Consider the following 17489-nt stretch of genomic DNA (forward strand, 5'->3'; position numbering starts at 1 on the left):
ATTTCCTCTATTACTCACCCTCATCCTTTTCCAATTTTATGCCTCACCCTGACAGTGTCCCTTATTAAAGGCAATGCGATTCATCACATGAACACGTCATTGTTGATACTTCAAACTGTCATTTCTTGCAGAACAGAACACAAAACACTTGAGAGGAGGGAGTGAACCAAAGGTGACTCTCCACAGATTACCATGTTTTGCATAGATAGAAGGAAAATGTTGGAAATCAGTGATGTTTTGACATTCCATGGATTACCCCTTAAGTGCAGTTGATGATGCTTTGCAACTGTGGAAAGCCTGCCACAGAATCGAACCTTAACAGCTGCTAATCATGACCGTTGTCATCACAGTGGAAATTCATGTAATTCCTAGCCCTGACAAACCTGTCAATCAGCCACCCATCTGTTGCAGTTGTTAGCTAATAAGACTATAAGAAATAGGAATAGGTATAAGCCATTAGGCCCTCAAGTTCCACTATTCAATAGGATTATAGCTGATCTGACACTCCTCACATCCACTTTCCTGGGTTTTTCCCATAACCCTTGATTCCGCTATTGACTGAAAATCTATCTCAGCCTTGAATATACACAAGGACTTTGTACCACCCCTCCACCACACCACCAAGCTCTCTGTGGTAATGACTTCCAAAGATTAACAAATCTCTGAGAGAAGAAATTCCTCCTCATCTCTGTCTTAAATTGCTACTCCTTAATTCAGAAACTTTGAGCTCTGGTCTTTTGAGGGGCAACATCCTCTCAGCATTTACCCTGTCAAGCTTCTTAGGGATCTTATATGAAATCACCTCCATTCTTCTAAACTCCAAAGAGTAGAGTCCCACCTGTTTAATCTTTGCTGATACAAAATCCCTCCATATTGGGGATCATCCTAGTGAATCTTCACTGAACTGCCTACAATGAAATGATATCTTTTCTTAAATAAGTGGACCAAAACAGCTCACGGTATCACAGATGTGCTCTCACCAGTGCCTTGTACAGTTGTAAGACTTCCCTATTCTTTTACTGCAACCCCCTTGAAATTATTTATTACAGTGTTCTCATGGTTTGAGTCAATTTGTAATTTGCCAATGTATGCTTGTCTTAGATTCAACGGCAACTTTCAGGACACCTTGGAAGTCGTGAATGCGTAATTAAATTTGGAAGTCAATAACCTAACTCACATGAGTTAAAGACAGATGCTAATAGGTTGGAATTTGATTTCTGACATGCTCATATATTTGCTGGTTTTTAACTCACTCTTTCCACCAGATTGATTCAGTCTCATGTTGTATTTAACTAGAAATCTGTAACATTATAAATGTATTTCTTCCCAGATATGAAACATCTACCAGAAGTATCAACATGCAATGAAGACCTTAGAAAAGTTTTGAAGAAAAATCCAAATATTGTGAAGGAATTACGTAAGATAGTGGAGAAAAGTTTGACAGAAAAATTAGAAAACCTAGGGATAAAACCTGTGAGTATTTCGATGAGCATGTGCCGAATAAAAATGAATGTTTCTTTTCAGTAGAATTCTCTGCCAGGTTAGTAGTACAATCTGTTAAAATTTCAGCATGAGCACGAGCATGTGTCTCTACCACAACCAGCTTTGTGACTACGTATCTGTGAGTATCATTTAAAAATAACAGGTCACCCATTTAAGACATATCGATATATTTTTCTCTGAGATGATAGGTGGCATGGCTTTTTGCAGGGTAGGTTGTCTCTCAAACTTGACTGTGTTATTTGAGTAAATGACAAAAATCAGGCAGGCTGATACAACGGTGAAGTGCATATGGGATGCATGGTGAGCTGGTAAAATGGATTCAGAACTAGCTTGGTCATAGAAGAAAGAGAGTGATGGTGGAGGGGTCTAGGGATCAGTGACCAGTGGTGTTCTGCAGAGATCAGTGCCAGGAACCATAGTGTTTTTAATACATATGAATGGTTTGGAGGAGAATGTAGGTGGCCTAATTAACAAGTTTTGTAGGGTTTCTGGTTTGGGATTAGTAATTTGCTGATTTTTGGGTGGTTTGAATCCTGATTCAGATTCCTGGTTCTGACACTGGACTTATTTAGGGAATATGAAATGAAGAAAGTGGTAGACAAGTGTTTCAGGGGCAAAATAATCTCCGCATTTATCAAATGCAAAAGGTGAGTATATTGCAAAAAATAAAAGGCAAATACAAAACAGTGAAATTGACACTATCAATTATACAGAGGATGGTACTTAAATACACTACTAAATTTACTACAGGTTAACTACTATTAGAAGCGAAACAGTAGCAGAGCTCCTGCCACCAGCTAGCAGCCACGAGACTGTGCAAATCTTCGAGCAACCCTTGCCTTGGAGGCCTGGAGTGCCGTTAAATATTTCTGAAGCTTGTTGGTGAAAATCAGGCAAGTCCCACAGAAAGAGCTGTGAGTGTCAACAGTGGCAAGGATAAAGGTTGTCTTCCATCATGCCAACCCTTGCTATTGGGGATCCCTCCATGGGTCACAGGTTACTCAATCAGTAGGGACAGCCCCATCCTGAGACTACAGGGAGCTAGTTTTACATGACCTCTCAAACTGTTGAAATACCCATCCACCACATACTGTCTAATCCGTGCAGGATGTAGTCACAGATTCAAGTACTAATTTTTTCAATGGCATGATGGAGTCTTTTAAGGCCACTCATACATTTAGTCAACAGACACTTCAACAAGGTGTCTTTTTGTTTGGGTGAATCACAGCTACAGTTTCGATGATCTTGACAACCTCACTCTGATATTCAGTAGCTGCACAGAGACCTGAGCCAGCCCAGAAACAGCTTAAGATGACCCATTGTCCCCATGAGAGATCAAAACCAGGTGGCTGAGCAATGGGGCCTTCTACCAGGTATTTATTTCTGCCATTCCTCCCACTACTGGCTGTCAGCCATTGCTCCTTGATGTGCAGTTTATTATGTGGAGTGGTGTGAGGGAAGGTTTACTCCTGTAGTGTTGAGTAAGTGTTAAATAATGGCAGACGTGGGTTGGAATAGACATCTTCAGTAGTTTTCTGCTTGCAAATACCCTTCAGATATGGGGTTGGGGGTACAGTATAACAAAGGACTGGGAGCTGAGGATGTTGGATTAGTTTCCCTTAAAGGTTTCAATTAACTTAAGGTGGGAGGGCTACTGAAAATTTTACATTTTCTATTGACAAAATACTGCAGATATGGCAAATGGATGGACCGGTCAAGACCCAGTCATGCCTACTCAAATTTACATCTGCCCCCAGCTTTGATGACGTGACAAGGAAGGTTGATGAGGACAGGGCGAAGGACGTGGTCTATGTATTTTCAGTGAAGCCTTTGATAAGGTTCCATGCGGGAGGCTGCTCTGGGAGGTTAGATTGCATGGCATCCAAGGAGAGCTGGCAAATTGGATACACATTTGGCTTGATGGTAGGAAGCAGAGAATAATAGTGGAAGGATTCTTGTTGGACTGGAGACCTGGAACTAGTGTGGCTCAGGGGCTGGGCCTATTGCTGTTTGTTATCTATATCATTGATTTGGGTGAGAATGTAAAAGGCATGATTAGTAAGTTTGTGAATGATGCTAAAATAGGCAGTATCATGGACAGTGAGGAAGGTTATCAGAAATTGCAGCAGGATCTTGATCAGCTGGGGAAATGGGCCCAGAAATGACAAATAGAGTTTAATTTCACTAAGGGTGAGGTGTCGCATTTTGAAAAGTCAAGCTAAGGTTGGAGCTTCACGTTGAATGGTAGGCCTTTAAGGAGTGTAGTGAAGCAGAGGGACTTTGGAGTTCTGGTGCATGGTTCTCTGAAAGTGGAGTTACAGATAGACAGGACAGTGAAGAAAGCTTTTGACACATTGGCCTTTATCAGTCAGGGCACTGAGTATAGAAGTTGGGAAGTTTTGTTGCAGTTGGACAGGATGCTGATGAGTCCACACTGGGAGTATTGTGTTCAGTTTTGGTTGCCTTGCTTTAGGAAGGCTGTTATTAAAATGGAAAGAGTGTAGAGGGAGATATACAAGGATGTTGCTGGGACTCAAGAGACTAAGTTATCAGGAGAGGTTGGATAAGCTCGGACCTTTTTCTTTAGAACATAGGAGACTGAGGGGGCATCTTATAGAAGTGTATAAGATCTTGACAGGCGTGGATAGGATGAAGGCACTCAGTCTTTTTCCCAGGGTTGGGGAATCGAGGACTAGAGGGCATCAGTATAAGGTCAGAGGGTAAAGAATACATGGAACCTGAGGAGCAACATTTTCACACAGAAGGTGATATGCATAGGGAATAAGCTGCCAGTGGAAGTGGTTGAGGCGGGTGCATTAACAACATTTAAAAGGCATTTGGAGGAATACTTAGATAGGAAAGGTTTAGAAGGATATGGGGACAAGTGCAGGGAAATGGGGTTGACGTAGATGGACGTTTTATTTTCCATGGACGAGTTTGGGCTGAGGGCCTGTCCCCGTGCTGTAGGACTTCATGAGTCTATCTCCCAACATATTCCCAGGGAGGGGTGGACTGTATGATTCCAGCCGTGGAGCTGAGCTCCCTTACTATTATCCATTGAAAATGTGACAGAAGAACTAGAATATACCAGGAAATAGTATATTTCTCTGACTGATCAGGGTGGCTCAGTTGTTAGCATACTCTGTATTTGAAGATTCACGTCCCAGTGTAGAACTTGATTGCAACAACCTTATGTTAAACTGAGGCTGTATCTTCCCTTTCAGGGGGACATAAAAGATTTCAAGGCATTATTTTTAAGAAGAGCAGGAGACTTATTCTGACTATCTCGGCAAATATTCAGATCTTAATCAATATTCCAAAAAGAAATCAAATTATTTGGTCATTATTACATTGCTCCTTGTTGTAGTTTGCAAATTAGCTGCCTTGTCTCTTATAATACAACAAATGATTCCAGTGGAAATGTACCTTATTGGCCATGAATTAGTCTTGAAAGATTTAGAGTTTCCTCCATTCTCAAATATAGTGTTGCGAGAGCAGTATCTCTCCGATCAGGTATTTCCATATATCTGGAAAGATGTGGAATTAATGAGCCAGTAAGCTAAGGGAAGCTTATATGAAAATATGAAGCCCATTTGGATTCCAGGTCTAGGTTATAGCCCAAATAACTGAGTGGCATAAGGAGATAGTGCTTGTGGCCTTTTCACAACTGAGATTAGACTTTTCTTCTTCTTTGAGGTGTTCTTGAGATATGCTTGCAATTTACACCACCAGTTTGTCATGCCTACTCCAAGGTTATGAGCCACAATTTAACTAGCATTTAAAGTCTGCCATTGAAACAATTTTCACAACTCTATGAAACACTTTATTTATCAACAAAGGAATGCAGAACAGTCCATATGAATATTCAATATTGTAGTGATTGTAACAAGGTCAGCCCCCTGGACTTAATAGAATATGTGCTCCCTGATTGGGGCTGTTAATCAGGTCCCATCAGGATGTCTTGGCTGATAGATTAAAAAAAGGAGCATCCAGGATACTGCCACTCTGATAGCTGATTCTGAAGAGGCAGTGCTAAAGTCAAGAACTGTTCATAAATAAATAAAGGATGACTTAATGATGGGATACTGGCCTCTGTCGAGTTATTTAAAAGATATCATTGCTGCAGGTTTCTGAATTCCATTCATGTTTTTTGGAGCTTTACACAAAGCACCAATATTGAGATTTGAGTATTCAAGAGAGATCATCAAAGTTGCACTTATTGTCTTTAGATTCAATTGAGATTTGTGTTGGAGTTGCTGACAGTGATGTAGTTTGAAACTACTCCATGGAACATTCTACATTTCGACAGACATAATCTAATCAGAAAACTGTTAAAATTATGTAGTTTTACAAGATGGATTTGGTTTGGGACTGTGTTTCTAATCTAAAGCAAAATGGAGAGAGTCAGGTGACTTGTTTTCATTTTGGTGACAGAAGGACTAAATTATATTGCTGTCTCTTATAATACAACAAATGATTCCAGTGGAAAAGTACCTTATTGGCAATGAATTAGTCTTGAAAGATTTAGAGTTTCCTCCACCCTCAAATATAGTGTTGGGAGAGCAGTATCTCTATGGTCAGGGATTTCCATATCTCTGGAGAGATGTGGAATTAATGAGCCAGTAAGCTAAGGGAAGCCTTTATGAAAATATAACATTGACTTGCTGAGTTGCTGATGTTGTTCATACTCTTGCAGGAGCCCCTACGCTAACAGTGCCTGAACTGATAGGGCTGAATCTTACAATATTTTTGACTAAGTTCAAATTGCATTGAATACAATAGATGGTTTGTTGCACTGATGCCTGATAAATACTTTCATTATATCTTACCAAACATGCTGTGTTAACTACCTACCCCGACACCATGGCGTCTCTCACATTTGATTCCCTGCCCCATCTTACTATGCACCCTTTTCAGAACAACTCACCAGTCATTGAGATATCTGCTGAAACATCAACACCACATATCTGTGCCATCTTTAAAATGCTGCAGTATGCCTGAACGAGTTGACATTCCGAAACTGCCCTTCTTGATCACGAACAGAGTCAGAAGATGTCAGAGAAGGGGCATAGCAATTCTTGTACAAGGGCCTGGAGCCCTTGGTGGATGGGGTAGTGCAGTGGAGAGGAGTCCTCTTCCTGAAGGATTGAGAAAGGAGGCCAACCTGATCTGAGGTCACCACCTACGTCAGTGATTTCTCCTGGAAATAGACTATCGGCAGTAATTTACAATGAAGGGCAATGACCTTCTCTGCTTCACCAAGATGAATACCACATTTTTCTCTGCTATGTCTTACTAACTCTGCCAATGTTACTGCATCTCCCACCATGGCTCATGCGGTACCACCCTCACTATTGCCTGCAACTAGTTTGATCACTTGCCCTTGCCCTCCTGCTAACACTGCATGTCCTCAAATCTGCCTCCATGTTCCTAAGAACACCTGTTCACCATAAGCACCATTACCAATAGCTGTGCTACTCATTGTCATCTCCCTCATCATAGAATGATCCCCATCTGCTTTTTATAATTGCAGGAGATGACAGCCCATGACAGCACTGGCAGATCCCAGACAGGTGGAGGTGTGTCCAACATCAAGCTCCCCCATCCCTACGAGCAGAGAATTTTGTTCCAGGAGAAGACGGGAATTGATCCTGCAGAGGTGTAGAAGCATCTGTGTCCCACTGAATTCTAGGGAGTTGGAATATAAAAGCAGCGATGTGCTTCTGAGACTTTGTTAAGTTCTAATTAGGCCCCATTTAGAATACTGTGTCCAATTTTGGGCCCCACACCTCAGGAAGGACATACTGTCACTGGAGCGTGTCCAGCGGAGATTTACACGGATGATCCCTGGAATGGTAGGCCTAACATATGATGTACGGCTGAGGATTCCGGGATTGTCTGCATTAGAGTTTAGAAGGTTGAGGGGAGATCTAATAGAAACTTACAAGATAATGCATGGCTTAGAAAGGGTGGATGCTGGGAAGTTGTTTCCATTAGGCGGGGAGACTAGGACCCGTGGGCACAGCCTTAGAATTAGAGGGGGTCAATTTAGAACAGAAATGAGATGACATTTCTTCAGCCAGAGAGTGGTGGGCTTGTGGAATTCATTGCCACTGACTGCAGTGGAGGCTGGGACGTTAAATGTCTTCAAGGCAGAGATTGATAAATTCTTGATCTCGCAACAAATTAAGGGCTACAAGGAGAGTGTAGGTGATTGGAGTTGAAATGCCCGTCAGCCATGTTTAAATGGCGGAGTGGACTCGATGGGCCAAATGGCCTTACTTCCACTCCTATGCCTTATGGTCTAAACAAGGAAATACTACTTTTCATTCAACTGCAGCTCATACAGTCAGCCTGCTGTCACTGTTAATCATTACACACCATTCCAAACTGCGGGATGTATTACCTTGGCTATTTTTTGTCGTGCAAGTTCTCCAAACCTACCTACAATGTCACCAGAGAAACTACTGCCTTCACCGGAATCCCCATCCTTGACTTCTGAGGGTGAAAGTGCAGAGGTCTCAGAGAAAGCATCAACAGAGCTACCTCCTGCACCACTCCCGGCTGGATACTGGCATCTTGATGGGAACATTAGACTTAGAGAGTGTGGGACCACAATCTGGTGGCACTTCACTGTGACAGCTCTGCACCAGACCCAGGAAGAAATGTTCAGACCTGGTGACACTCGGAGGATTGCCGGAGACCAGACACTTGCTCAGTATAGGCAGGAGAGAACTCTGTGGTGTCAGTAATCAGGAATGTCATCCACATGCACAAGGAGGGACAGGAGTGTGACAAAAATATGTGGGAGGCAACGGCCCCCATTTCCCAGAAGCTGCAGCAGTGGACCAAGACATGTGATTGCCTGGCTCCCTCCATGAACAGGTTGACAACTGTTGTAGAGTTCCAGGCCCAGTACCTTCAGAATCTGCTGGAGAGGCACAAGTATGTATACTCCATCAGCCCAAATACTGGACCTCAGAACTAAAGGCGTGGCAACAGGGAACCTTGACCCTAGTCCAGATGCCACTCTTCACAAGAGACAGGGTAGTGCTATAAGGCACCTAGGCATAGGAAGAACCACACACACATTCCTCATCAATTTCCACTCAGGATGTTGTGGAGATGGCCAGACTCTCTAACTCCACTCTACTTACTCCTCTCTGCTCCTTGGAAATTCATTAGAGGGGATTCAGTGTGCCTCTACCAAGAATATCCTCAGTGCATCTGGCCCCTCTGGACACAAGCGGCTAAACCTCCAGGGCCAATAGAACTGTGTGCTAAGGGGCTGGTGGCCAAGTTGTTTGCCCACAAAAACCCGCTGAGCCATATGTGCTGCAGCCCCATCCCTCACAATCATCCACCCACAGATGATTGTGAATAATCCTTAACTAGCAGCTTATAATCTCAGCTTGATAGTGCTGGTGACCCCCTGAGTATCCACATCCCTTTCCTAGTGACCCATCTCATCAAGCCCAGGTAATTCACCCTCCTCAGTGTCCCAACACTACCTATCAACATTTGCCAAAACCTGCTTGCACTTCCCAGCCAGATGCTGGAATAAGAGGTGCCATTGCCTTGTAAAAGCTTAAGAAGTAGGCACAGCAGTAGGCTAGATAACAAAGTGTGGAGCTGGATGAACACAGCAGGCCAAGCAGCATCTCAGGAGCACAAAAGCTGACGTTTCGGCCCTAGACCCTTCTCTGATGAAGGGTCTAGGCCCGAAGCGTCAACTTTTGTGCTCCTGAGATGCTGCTTGGCCTGCTGTGTTCATCCAGCTCCACACTTTGTTGTCTTGGATTCTCCAGCATCTGCAGTTCCCATTATCTCTGATACAGCAGTAGGCTGTTTGGCCTGTCAGCCTGTTGTACCATTCAGTAGGATCATGGCTGATCTGCTATTCCTCAAGCCCACTTGATTCCTCTACTAATCAAGAATCTATCTATCTCAGTCTTAAATGTAGAAAAGAACTGTGCCCCAAAGCTCTCTTTGGCATGGAGTGCCAAAGATTCCCAACCCTCTTAAATACGAAATTCCTCGTTATCTCAGTCTTAAATTGTTACCACTTAGTTCTGAGATGCTGTCCCCTGGTCCTCAACTCTCCCATGAGACTCCTATTGTTTCAATGAGATAATCTCTCATTCTTCTAAATTCCACTGAGTAGAGTCTCAACCTGTTTAGCTTTTGCTCATAAGACAATTCCTCCATACTAGAGACCATCCTAATGAATCTTGTCTGAACTACATCCAATGTTACAATATCTTTCATTAAATAAGAGGACCAAAATAATATTATTTTCTTTTGTTCTCCCTTACAAAATGAACAGTTTCATATTTTAACATTTACCCACTGATCATTACATCTCTGTAAACTGAATCCCTCTCGAAACTTGCCTTTTCACTTATTTATGCGCCGTCTGCACATTTAGCCACAGTGCATTCACTTCCTTCTTCTAAGTCGATAATACATATTGTAGACGGTTGCTGATCAGTACTGATCCTTATGAAAATTAACTGGTTGCAGACAACCCACCCTGAAAAATAACCCCTTATCCCCACTCACTGTTTCCTGCCCATTGGCTAATTCTCTATCCATGCCAATATTAAACTTCCAAACACTACAGACTCTTATGACTCAACCTTTTGTGAGATACCTAATCAAACACCTCTGGAAGTCCAAATACTGTACATCTGCAAATACTGCCTAGATTAGGGCAATAGTTCTGGGTGGGGTGCTCTGAGGGTTGGTGTGGACGTGTTGGGCTGAAGCGCCTGTTCCCACACTTTATGATTTTATGATTCTATGATATACTGGTTCCCCTCTATCCACTCTGGTTGAGACTTTCTCGAAAAATTAGTCAGATGCGATTTCCCTTTCATGAAGCCATGTTGACTCTGCTTGATTAGATTATGATTTTCCAAGTGCTGCTACTATTTCTTTATTAGTTGATTTCAACATATTTTCCAACACTACACATTAGACTAATTGGTCTATAGTTACCTGTTTTTTGGCTCCGCTCCTTTTTGATTAGGGGTATTGCATTGGCAGTTTTCCAGTCGTCCGGCACTTCTCCAGTCAATCCAAAGACTTTTGGGAAATTACAAAGCATTTGCTATCTTGTGTAGTCATTCATGTCCCCTCCTTGGAGCCAGATGCTACTCAACATCAATGATAAACCTTCCATTACACCCTTCCCAGCCATGGTCTACAGTATCACTCCTTCAAAATACTGTTGACCCTTCCCTCCCAGCTTTACCCTTGCCCAGAGCCTGCAAGTTCTAATTTAAAGTCTGACGTTGACAAAGCACACTGCTGCACTGCAAGAAGCTAGACTGAGATAACAAAGTGTGGAGCTGGATGAACACAGCAGGCCAAGCAGCATCTTAGGAGTGCAAAAGCTACTGTAGACCCTCTAGGCCTGAAACATCAGCTTTTGTGCTCCTAAGATGCTGCTTGGCCTGCTGTCTTCATCTAGCTCCACACTTTGTTATCACGGATTCTCCAGCAGCTGCAGTTCCCATTATCTCTGCTAGACTGAGGAGTGCTTTGCAAAAAGGCAAGCTGCCCAATTTTGTGACTGCTAACTGGCACACATGACAATGCAAAGCAGGGCCAGGCAATGTGGGGTGTTATGAGCAAGCAGATGGATGCTGCGAGCAAGCAAAAGAACATCCCTGAGGTGGTCCAGTGTGCGAGATAGGTGCCTATCCATACACACAAAGTGTCCTCACTTTAGATTTTCAATACAAGCTGCTGATGTATCCTGCAATGCAACTCTGTGCTTCCAGAGGCAATACCAGAATGATCATGATGATTTGTCAGATGTTGGACCCCAGTATCTGTCAAGGAGGGATGAGTATGGCTTGTGCCCTGAGCTATGCTGTGCTGTAAGCTGCAGTTTTGGACGCCGCTAACATGGGAGATTATTTGTAGTATACAGCAAGCTGCATCTGCCAGGAATACACTCAAGTTTCCAAGTTGAATTTTAATAGCATCTGACTTGTTTGAAGCATTTGTCAAAATGGTGAGAGTTAATATTAATGTGGTGAGTTGTGGCATTAACAAGGCATTAAACAATCAAGAATGAGAGCTGGCATCACATTGCTTCCGAGCAAGAACTTGTCACGCCACTTGTGAAAAGCGTAAAAGTTGGAGCGAGATGATTTTGATGTCAAAATGCACCTCGCCACATGTGTCACTAGATTCTGTCACGCATCTCAATTCCCCATGTTGCTCATCATCTCCAAACTGCTAGGAAATGTTGAAAATAACATATTGGAAGCAATTGTGCTTTAAACTCTCCACACTTAGTTTCAAGATGAATGCTCTAAAGGAAGCTTGATTCCAAAGAGTCCTTACATTGTGGAAACAGGCCCTTTAGCCCAACAAGTCCACACTGACTCTCAGAGCATCCCACCCAATCTACACCTCCACAAACACAATAGGCAAATTAGCATGGTCAATCCACCTAGCCTGCACATCTTTGGACTGTGGGATGAAACTCACACAGACACAGAAAGAATGTCCAAACTCCACATAGGCAGCCACTCAAGGGGCAATCAAACCCAGGCCCCTGGCGCTGTGAGGCAGCAGTGCTAACAACTGAGCCACTCTGCTGCTGTTCAGCATTTATTCTTGAATTTAAGGCCTATATGATTCACATTGCCATGTAGACAGGATTTGAGAGGAGAGAATTTCAAAAATATCCCTAAAATGCATAGACACAGCTAGTCTTCCGATTATGGGAGCGAGAGGTACAGATGGAGAGGCAGAAAATCTCTGTAATTCACTGTGCAGGAATGCAGGTAAGAGCTTGCACTTGGACTAAAAAGACCAAATTCGCATGGACTTTAGCTTTAGATAAAATGAAGAATCTCCAGGAAAAACCTTCATCATGGAGGACAGTTCTGAATTAAACATTACCAGGCTGGGAAAATAAAGAACAGAAGTAAACCTTCAGGAGCAGAGAACTACTTATAACTAGATTCAGGAAAATTGAATATCTGTTTCAAGGAGAAAGGTGAAGCAGATGTGCCAGTTGTATTAAATATAAAAATGGGAATTCATTTCTATAGTTTAAAGTTAGCGTTTATTCAACCATAGAACTGTAGAAAGGTTATGAAATAGAAAGAGGTCATTCAACCTATCATGTCTGCCTAACTGAAAAGATAACCAGCATCCATTTTAATTCCAGTTTTTGTACTTCTGGTGCAGATCCAGGTAACTATTAAATGTGTGGAAAGTTTCTGCCTCCACTACTAAACAAGGCTGTAAATGTTATGCACTTACCATTGTCTGAATGAAAATGCTTTTCCTCATATCCCCTTTCATCTTTCTAGCAATCACCTTACATTTGTGCCTGTTGGTAATTGACCACAGCTAGACAACAGTCTAATCAGCAGTGCTTTTCGTTTATTTCAGTAAAAACCTTAAAATGGGGAATTCTGTGCCATTTTTTCAGCTATTATAGAGTCATTATAGAGTTCAAAAGATTAATACTGTATTGTTTTGGACCAGACCAGAACCCCTCAAAATATTTTAAGGTAGCCTAGGCCCTAACTTTTTCATATTTTAAAGGTAGATGTGAAATGCTGTGTTCCAGATGCAATGCGACTGGTCAGACTACTCTGTGATATTTAGCTGGGATATTGCGTAATGAAATGGCCTCTGGAAGTCTAGTAAAAACATCCATTATTGTCAACAAATTGGAAAACCTTGAGCAGTGATAAAACCAGCACTTTTAACACCTATTCTGCATTCAAGGAGCCTTTTACAACAGTCTTAAATTATTGCAAGGGACCCCAACCTAAAACAAAGAGTGGGAAGCAACTAAATTATACTGGATCAAACAGTGAAGTGGACACCTTCTATGAACAATAAGAACCCATCACAAAAGATCTTTGGGCATGATAGCTGACAGGAGGAAATATTCTACTGACCCTACGGACATATCACTAACTTGGCACCAAACGTTGAACTGATTGTGTAACACCATCACATAAAAAGATAATACAGATCACATAACAGATTCCAGAAAGATATTCTGAAGATGTCAAAATCTAAATGCTAGTTACAAGGACCAGCACACTTATCCTGTCTTTCATGAGGCCTTGTTTTAATAACTAATCCTAAATGTACCATACAAAACTGTATAGTATCTCAAATATAATATAACCGCAGAAATATTACAGCACAGAATGAGGCTATTTGGCCTATCTTGATCATGCTGACCCAAAGACACCCAGATACCCTTTCTAATCTCATCTTCCTGAATGTGATCCAGAGCCCTGCAGCCTTCCATACTTCGGATGTGGATCCAGATAGTTCTTGAATAAATTTAGGGTCTCTGTCCCCACCATCAATTCAGGCAGAGAATTCCAGACACCCACCACCTTCTGCTTAAAAAGGCTTTTCCCTACATTCCCTCTAATCCTTCTGTCATTTATCTTGAATCTATGACCTCTTTTTGAACTCTCTGCCAAGGGAAACACATTCATCCCATCTACTCTATCTCTACCTGTCACAATTTTGTGTGCCTCAGCCATGATGCCCTTCAGCCTTCTCTGTTCCAAAGAAACCAACCCCAATCTCTCCTCATAGCTAGAATTCATTAGCCCTGGCAACATTCTACTAAATCTTCTCTGCAATTTCTCCAGTGCAATTACGTCCTTCTGTAATGTGGTAACTAGAACTCACCAGTCTCTTATTCAATTTCATCGTTTTATCCTCACTAAAGTCTTGTAACAAGTTTGGCATTACCTTATTATTTCTTTATTATGTTGTATAAAAATCCTATTTTGATTGTCCCTAAAAGCAAAACTAACAGTGAAAAATCTAAGGAATTGCTATAGATCCACAAGGCACATTTTTCACTGGTTACCACCATCTCTGGGACTTCTTCCATCTTCCTCTGGGTTTGATGGATTTTTCCTCAACAGTGTCAGGACTAATATCTTTGTGGATAGATTTAGTAGTGCTGTCAAGAAGAGTTTAAACTAGTTTACCAGTATGAAGAAAACATGAACAGAGTGTAATAAGGAAATGAAGCAAAGCTGGAAATAATAGGCAGGAAATTAGTAGGAAAGATCAAGGTCAGTTACCTCAGTTGTCTGGATGCTTCGTTTGTGACACAGAGCAGTGTCAACAGTGTGGATTCAATTCCCACATGAGCTGAGGCTACCATAAAGGACTCTCCTTCTCAACCCCTCCTCTCACATGAGACATGGTGACCCTTAAGTTAAACCACTACCACTTATCTCTCTCTAATGAGACAGCAGCTCTATGGTCCAGTAGGACTATGGCAACTTCTTCCTTTAAAGAACAAAGAAGAACAAAGAAAATTACAGCACATGAACAGGCCTAACGGCCCTCCAAGCCTGTGCCGATTGAGATCCTCTGTCTAACCTGTCATCTATTTTCTAAGGGTCTGTGTCCATTTGCTCCCTGCCCATCCATGTACCTGTCCAAATATATCTTAAAAGACGCTAACGTGTCTGCGTCTACCACCTCTGCTGGCAACATGTTCCAGGCACCCACCACCCTCTGTGTAAAGAATTTTCCACGCATATCTCCCTTAAACTTTCCTCCTCTCACTTTGAACTCATGACCCCTAGTAATTGAGTCCCCCACTCTGGGAAAAAGCTTTTTGCTATCCACCCTGTCTATATCCCTCATGATTTTGTAGACCTCAATCAGGTCCCCCCTCAATCTCCGTCTTTCTAATGAAAATAATCCTAATCTACTCAACCTCTCTTCGTAGTTAGCACCATCTATACCAGGCAACATTCTGGTGACTCCTCTGCACCCTCTCCAAAGCATCCGCATCCTTTTGGTAATTTGGCGACCAGAACTGTACACAAATGTGGCCGAACCAAAGTCCTATACAACTGCAACATGACCTGCCAACTCTTGTACTCAATACCCCGCCCAATGAAGGAAAGCATGCCATATGCCTTCTTGACTGCCCTATTGACCTGCGTTGTCACCTTCAGGGAACAATGGACCTGAACACCCAGATCTCTCTGCTCATTAATTTTCCCTACGACTTTTCCATTTACTGTTGCCCTTGAATTTGATCTTCTAAAATGCATCACATCGCATTTGCTCAGATTGAACTCCATCTGCCATTTATCTGCCCAACTCTCCAGTCTAACCTTCTTTAAGGGAAGGTTAAGGCAACATAGATTAGTTCTATGAGTAATGGTCTTTGCTTCAATGCAAGGAGTCACATGAGTAAAGCAGATGAGCTTTCACTTGGTGCTGACAGGCCCTACACATTAAATTGTAACATTTAGAAAAGGTGCCCTATTGCCACACAGCAGAGAGCTGTCCAATGTTGAGAATAGCAATATGATAGATACTGCAATTCCACTAGGAGGCTTTTTCAGAGAGACCTTTACTATTATCTGGGAATTCAGTGTGCTGATCAGATCATCTACTTCCCTAGGGATGTCTGAGTAGTAACAGGGATATGCTAACTTATTATCCCTCAAACAATCCATGCTGCAACTCATATACCACTCCATGACGCCCTTATCAACCAATATTCACCATCCTATTCCAAACTATTCACCATCTTCAGTATTATCACCTCACATGGAACAATCTTCCTGAGTTAGATCCACAGACATCATTTGGATCAATGAATTGAAAACTTGGTAAGTCTTACTGACAGGTTCCTTGTCACAAACCCCACCTGACAAATGGCAGTTTTGAATTACCACGGTGCAGGTGCTCCCTTCCAAACAACAACAGGACAGAGTCCCTGTGCAAGCAAACTCCTTGACTGGGACCTCACAGATGCAAAGAATGCTTTAATTTGCCAAGAGGTGAACCCTCTACAATCTAAATAGAGGACTAACCATCTGAAACTCAGAAAATGGATGGCTTTAAAAGTTTACATTCACTGAATAAATAAATAAAGTAGATGAGCTGAGGTCACTTGGAAGCATGACATAGCTGGAGTTTCTTGAAGAAGAGCCTAGACCCAAAACATGCTGCTTGGCCTGCTGCGTTCATCTAGCTCTAGACCTTGTTATTTCACATAACTCGAGTTGTTGGTTGGTTCGCCAAGCTGACTGGTTTTTGTGCAAACATTTTGTCTCCCTTCTAGCTGATATCTTCAGTATTTGCTAGCCTCCACTGAAGCACAGCTGTTCTCCCCCACTCTGAATTTATATGGCCCGGTCGTTAATGGTGGGTGGTCTTGTTCCCGGAAACGTGACAGACTGGACCATATAAATTCAGGGCAGGACAGAACAACAGCACTTCAATGGAGGCTAGGTAGTACTGAAGATGTCACCTCGGAGGGAGATTAAATGTTTGTACAAAGACCAGTTAGCTCAGCAAACCAACCAACAACTCCAACCGTAACCCAAGCTACAGATGTTTGATAAAACATTAAGCATGGTATAGCTTTACTGAAATGTAGCAAGGAAATGGGAACTCAGTGTTTGTTCTCTCAGCTAGCCATTAAGAACATAAGACCTAGAAGCCGGAGCAATAACATAGCCCCTTGAACCTTTATGACAAAGTGTGGAGCTGGATGAACACAACAAGTCAAGCAGCATCTTAGGAGCACAAAAGCTGACATTTCGTGCCTAGACCCTTCATCAGAAAAGGAGACGGGGAGAGGATTCTGAAATAAATAGGGAGCAAGGGGGAGGCGGACCGAAGATGGATAGAGGAGAAGATAGGTGGAGAGGAGAGTTGAGGTGGGGAGGGGATAGGTCAGTCCGGGGAGGATGGACAGGTCGAGGGGGTGGGATGAGGTTAGTAGGTTGGAAATGGAGGTGTGGCTTGAGGTGGGAGGATGAGATAGGTGAGAGGAAAAACAGGTTAGGGAGGCGGAGACGAGCTGGGCTGGTTTTGGGATGTACTGGGGGGAGGGGAGATTTTGAAGCTGGTGAAATCCACATTGATACCATTGGGCTGCAGGGTTCCCAAGTGGAATACGAGTTGCTGTTCCTGTGACCTACGGGTGACAT

General features: G+C 42.6%; 1 protein-coding gene across 1 annotated transcript in view; it reads left to right on the top strand.

Annotated features, from left to right (window-relative positions):
• The window catches only part of LOC125453243 (cilium assembly protein DZIP1-like), a 100569-nt gene extending 93401 nt beyond the window's left edge, over window positions 1–7168 (top strand). The window contains exons 15-17 of the mRNA XM_059646960.1: window positions 1331–1473; window positions 3196–3315; window positions 7037–7168. Of these exons, the coding sequence (XP_059502943.1) occupies window positions 1331–1473; window positions 3196–3315; window positions 7037–7168 (395 nt within the window). The remainder of the gene's footprint in view (window positions 1–1330; window positions 1474–3195; window positions 3316–7036) is intronic.
• Window positions 7169–17489: the final 10321 nt, after the last annotated feature.

This window comes from Stegostoma tigrinum, chromosome 6 (genome assembly GCF_030684315.1).
Source record: "Stegostoma tigrinum isolate sSteTig4 chromosome 6, sSteTig4.hap1, whole genome shotgun sequence".
NCBI lineage: Eukaryota > Metazoa > Chordata > Chondrichthyes > Orectolobiformes > Stegostomatidae > Stegostoma > Stegostoma tigrinum.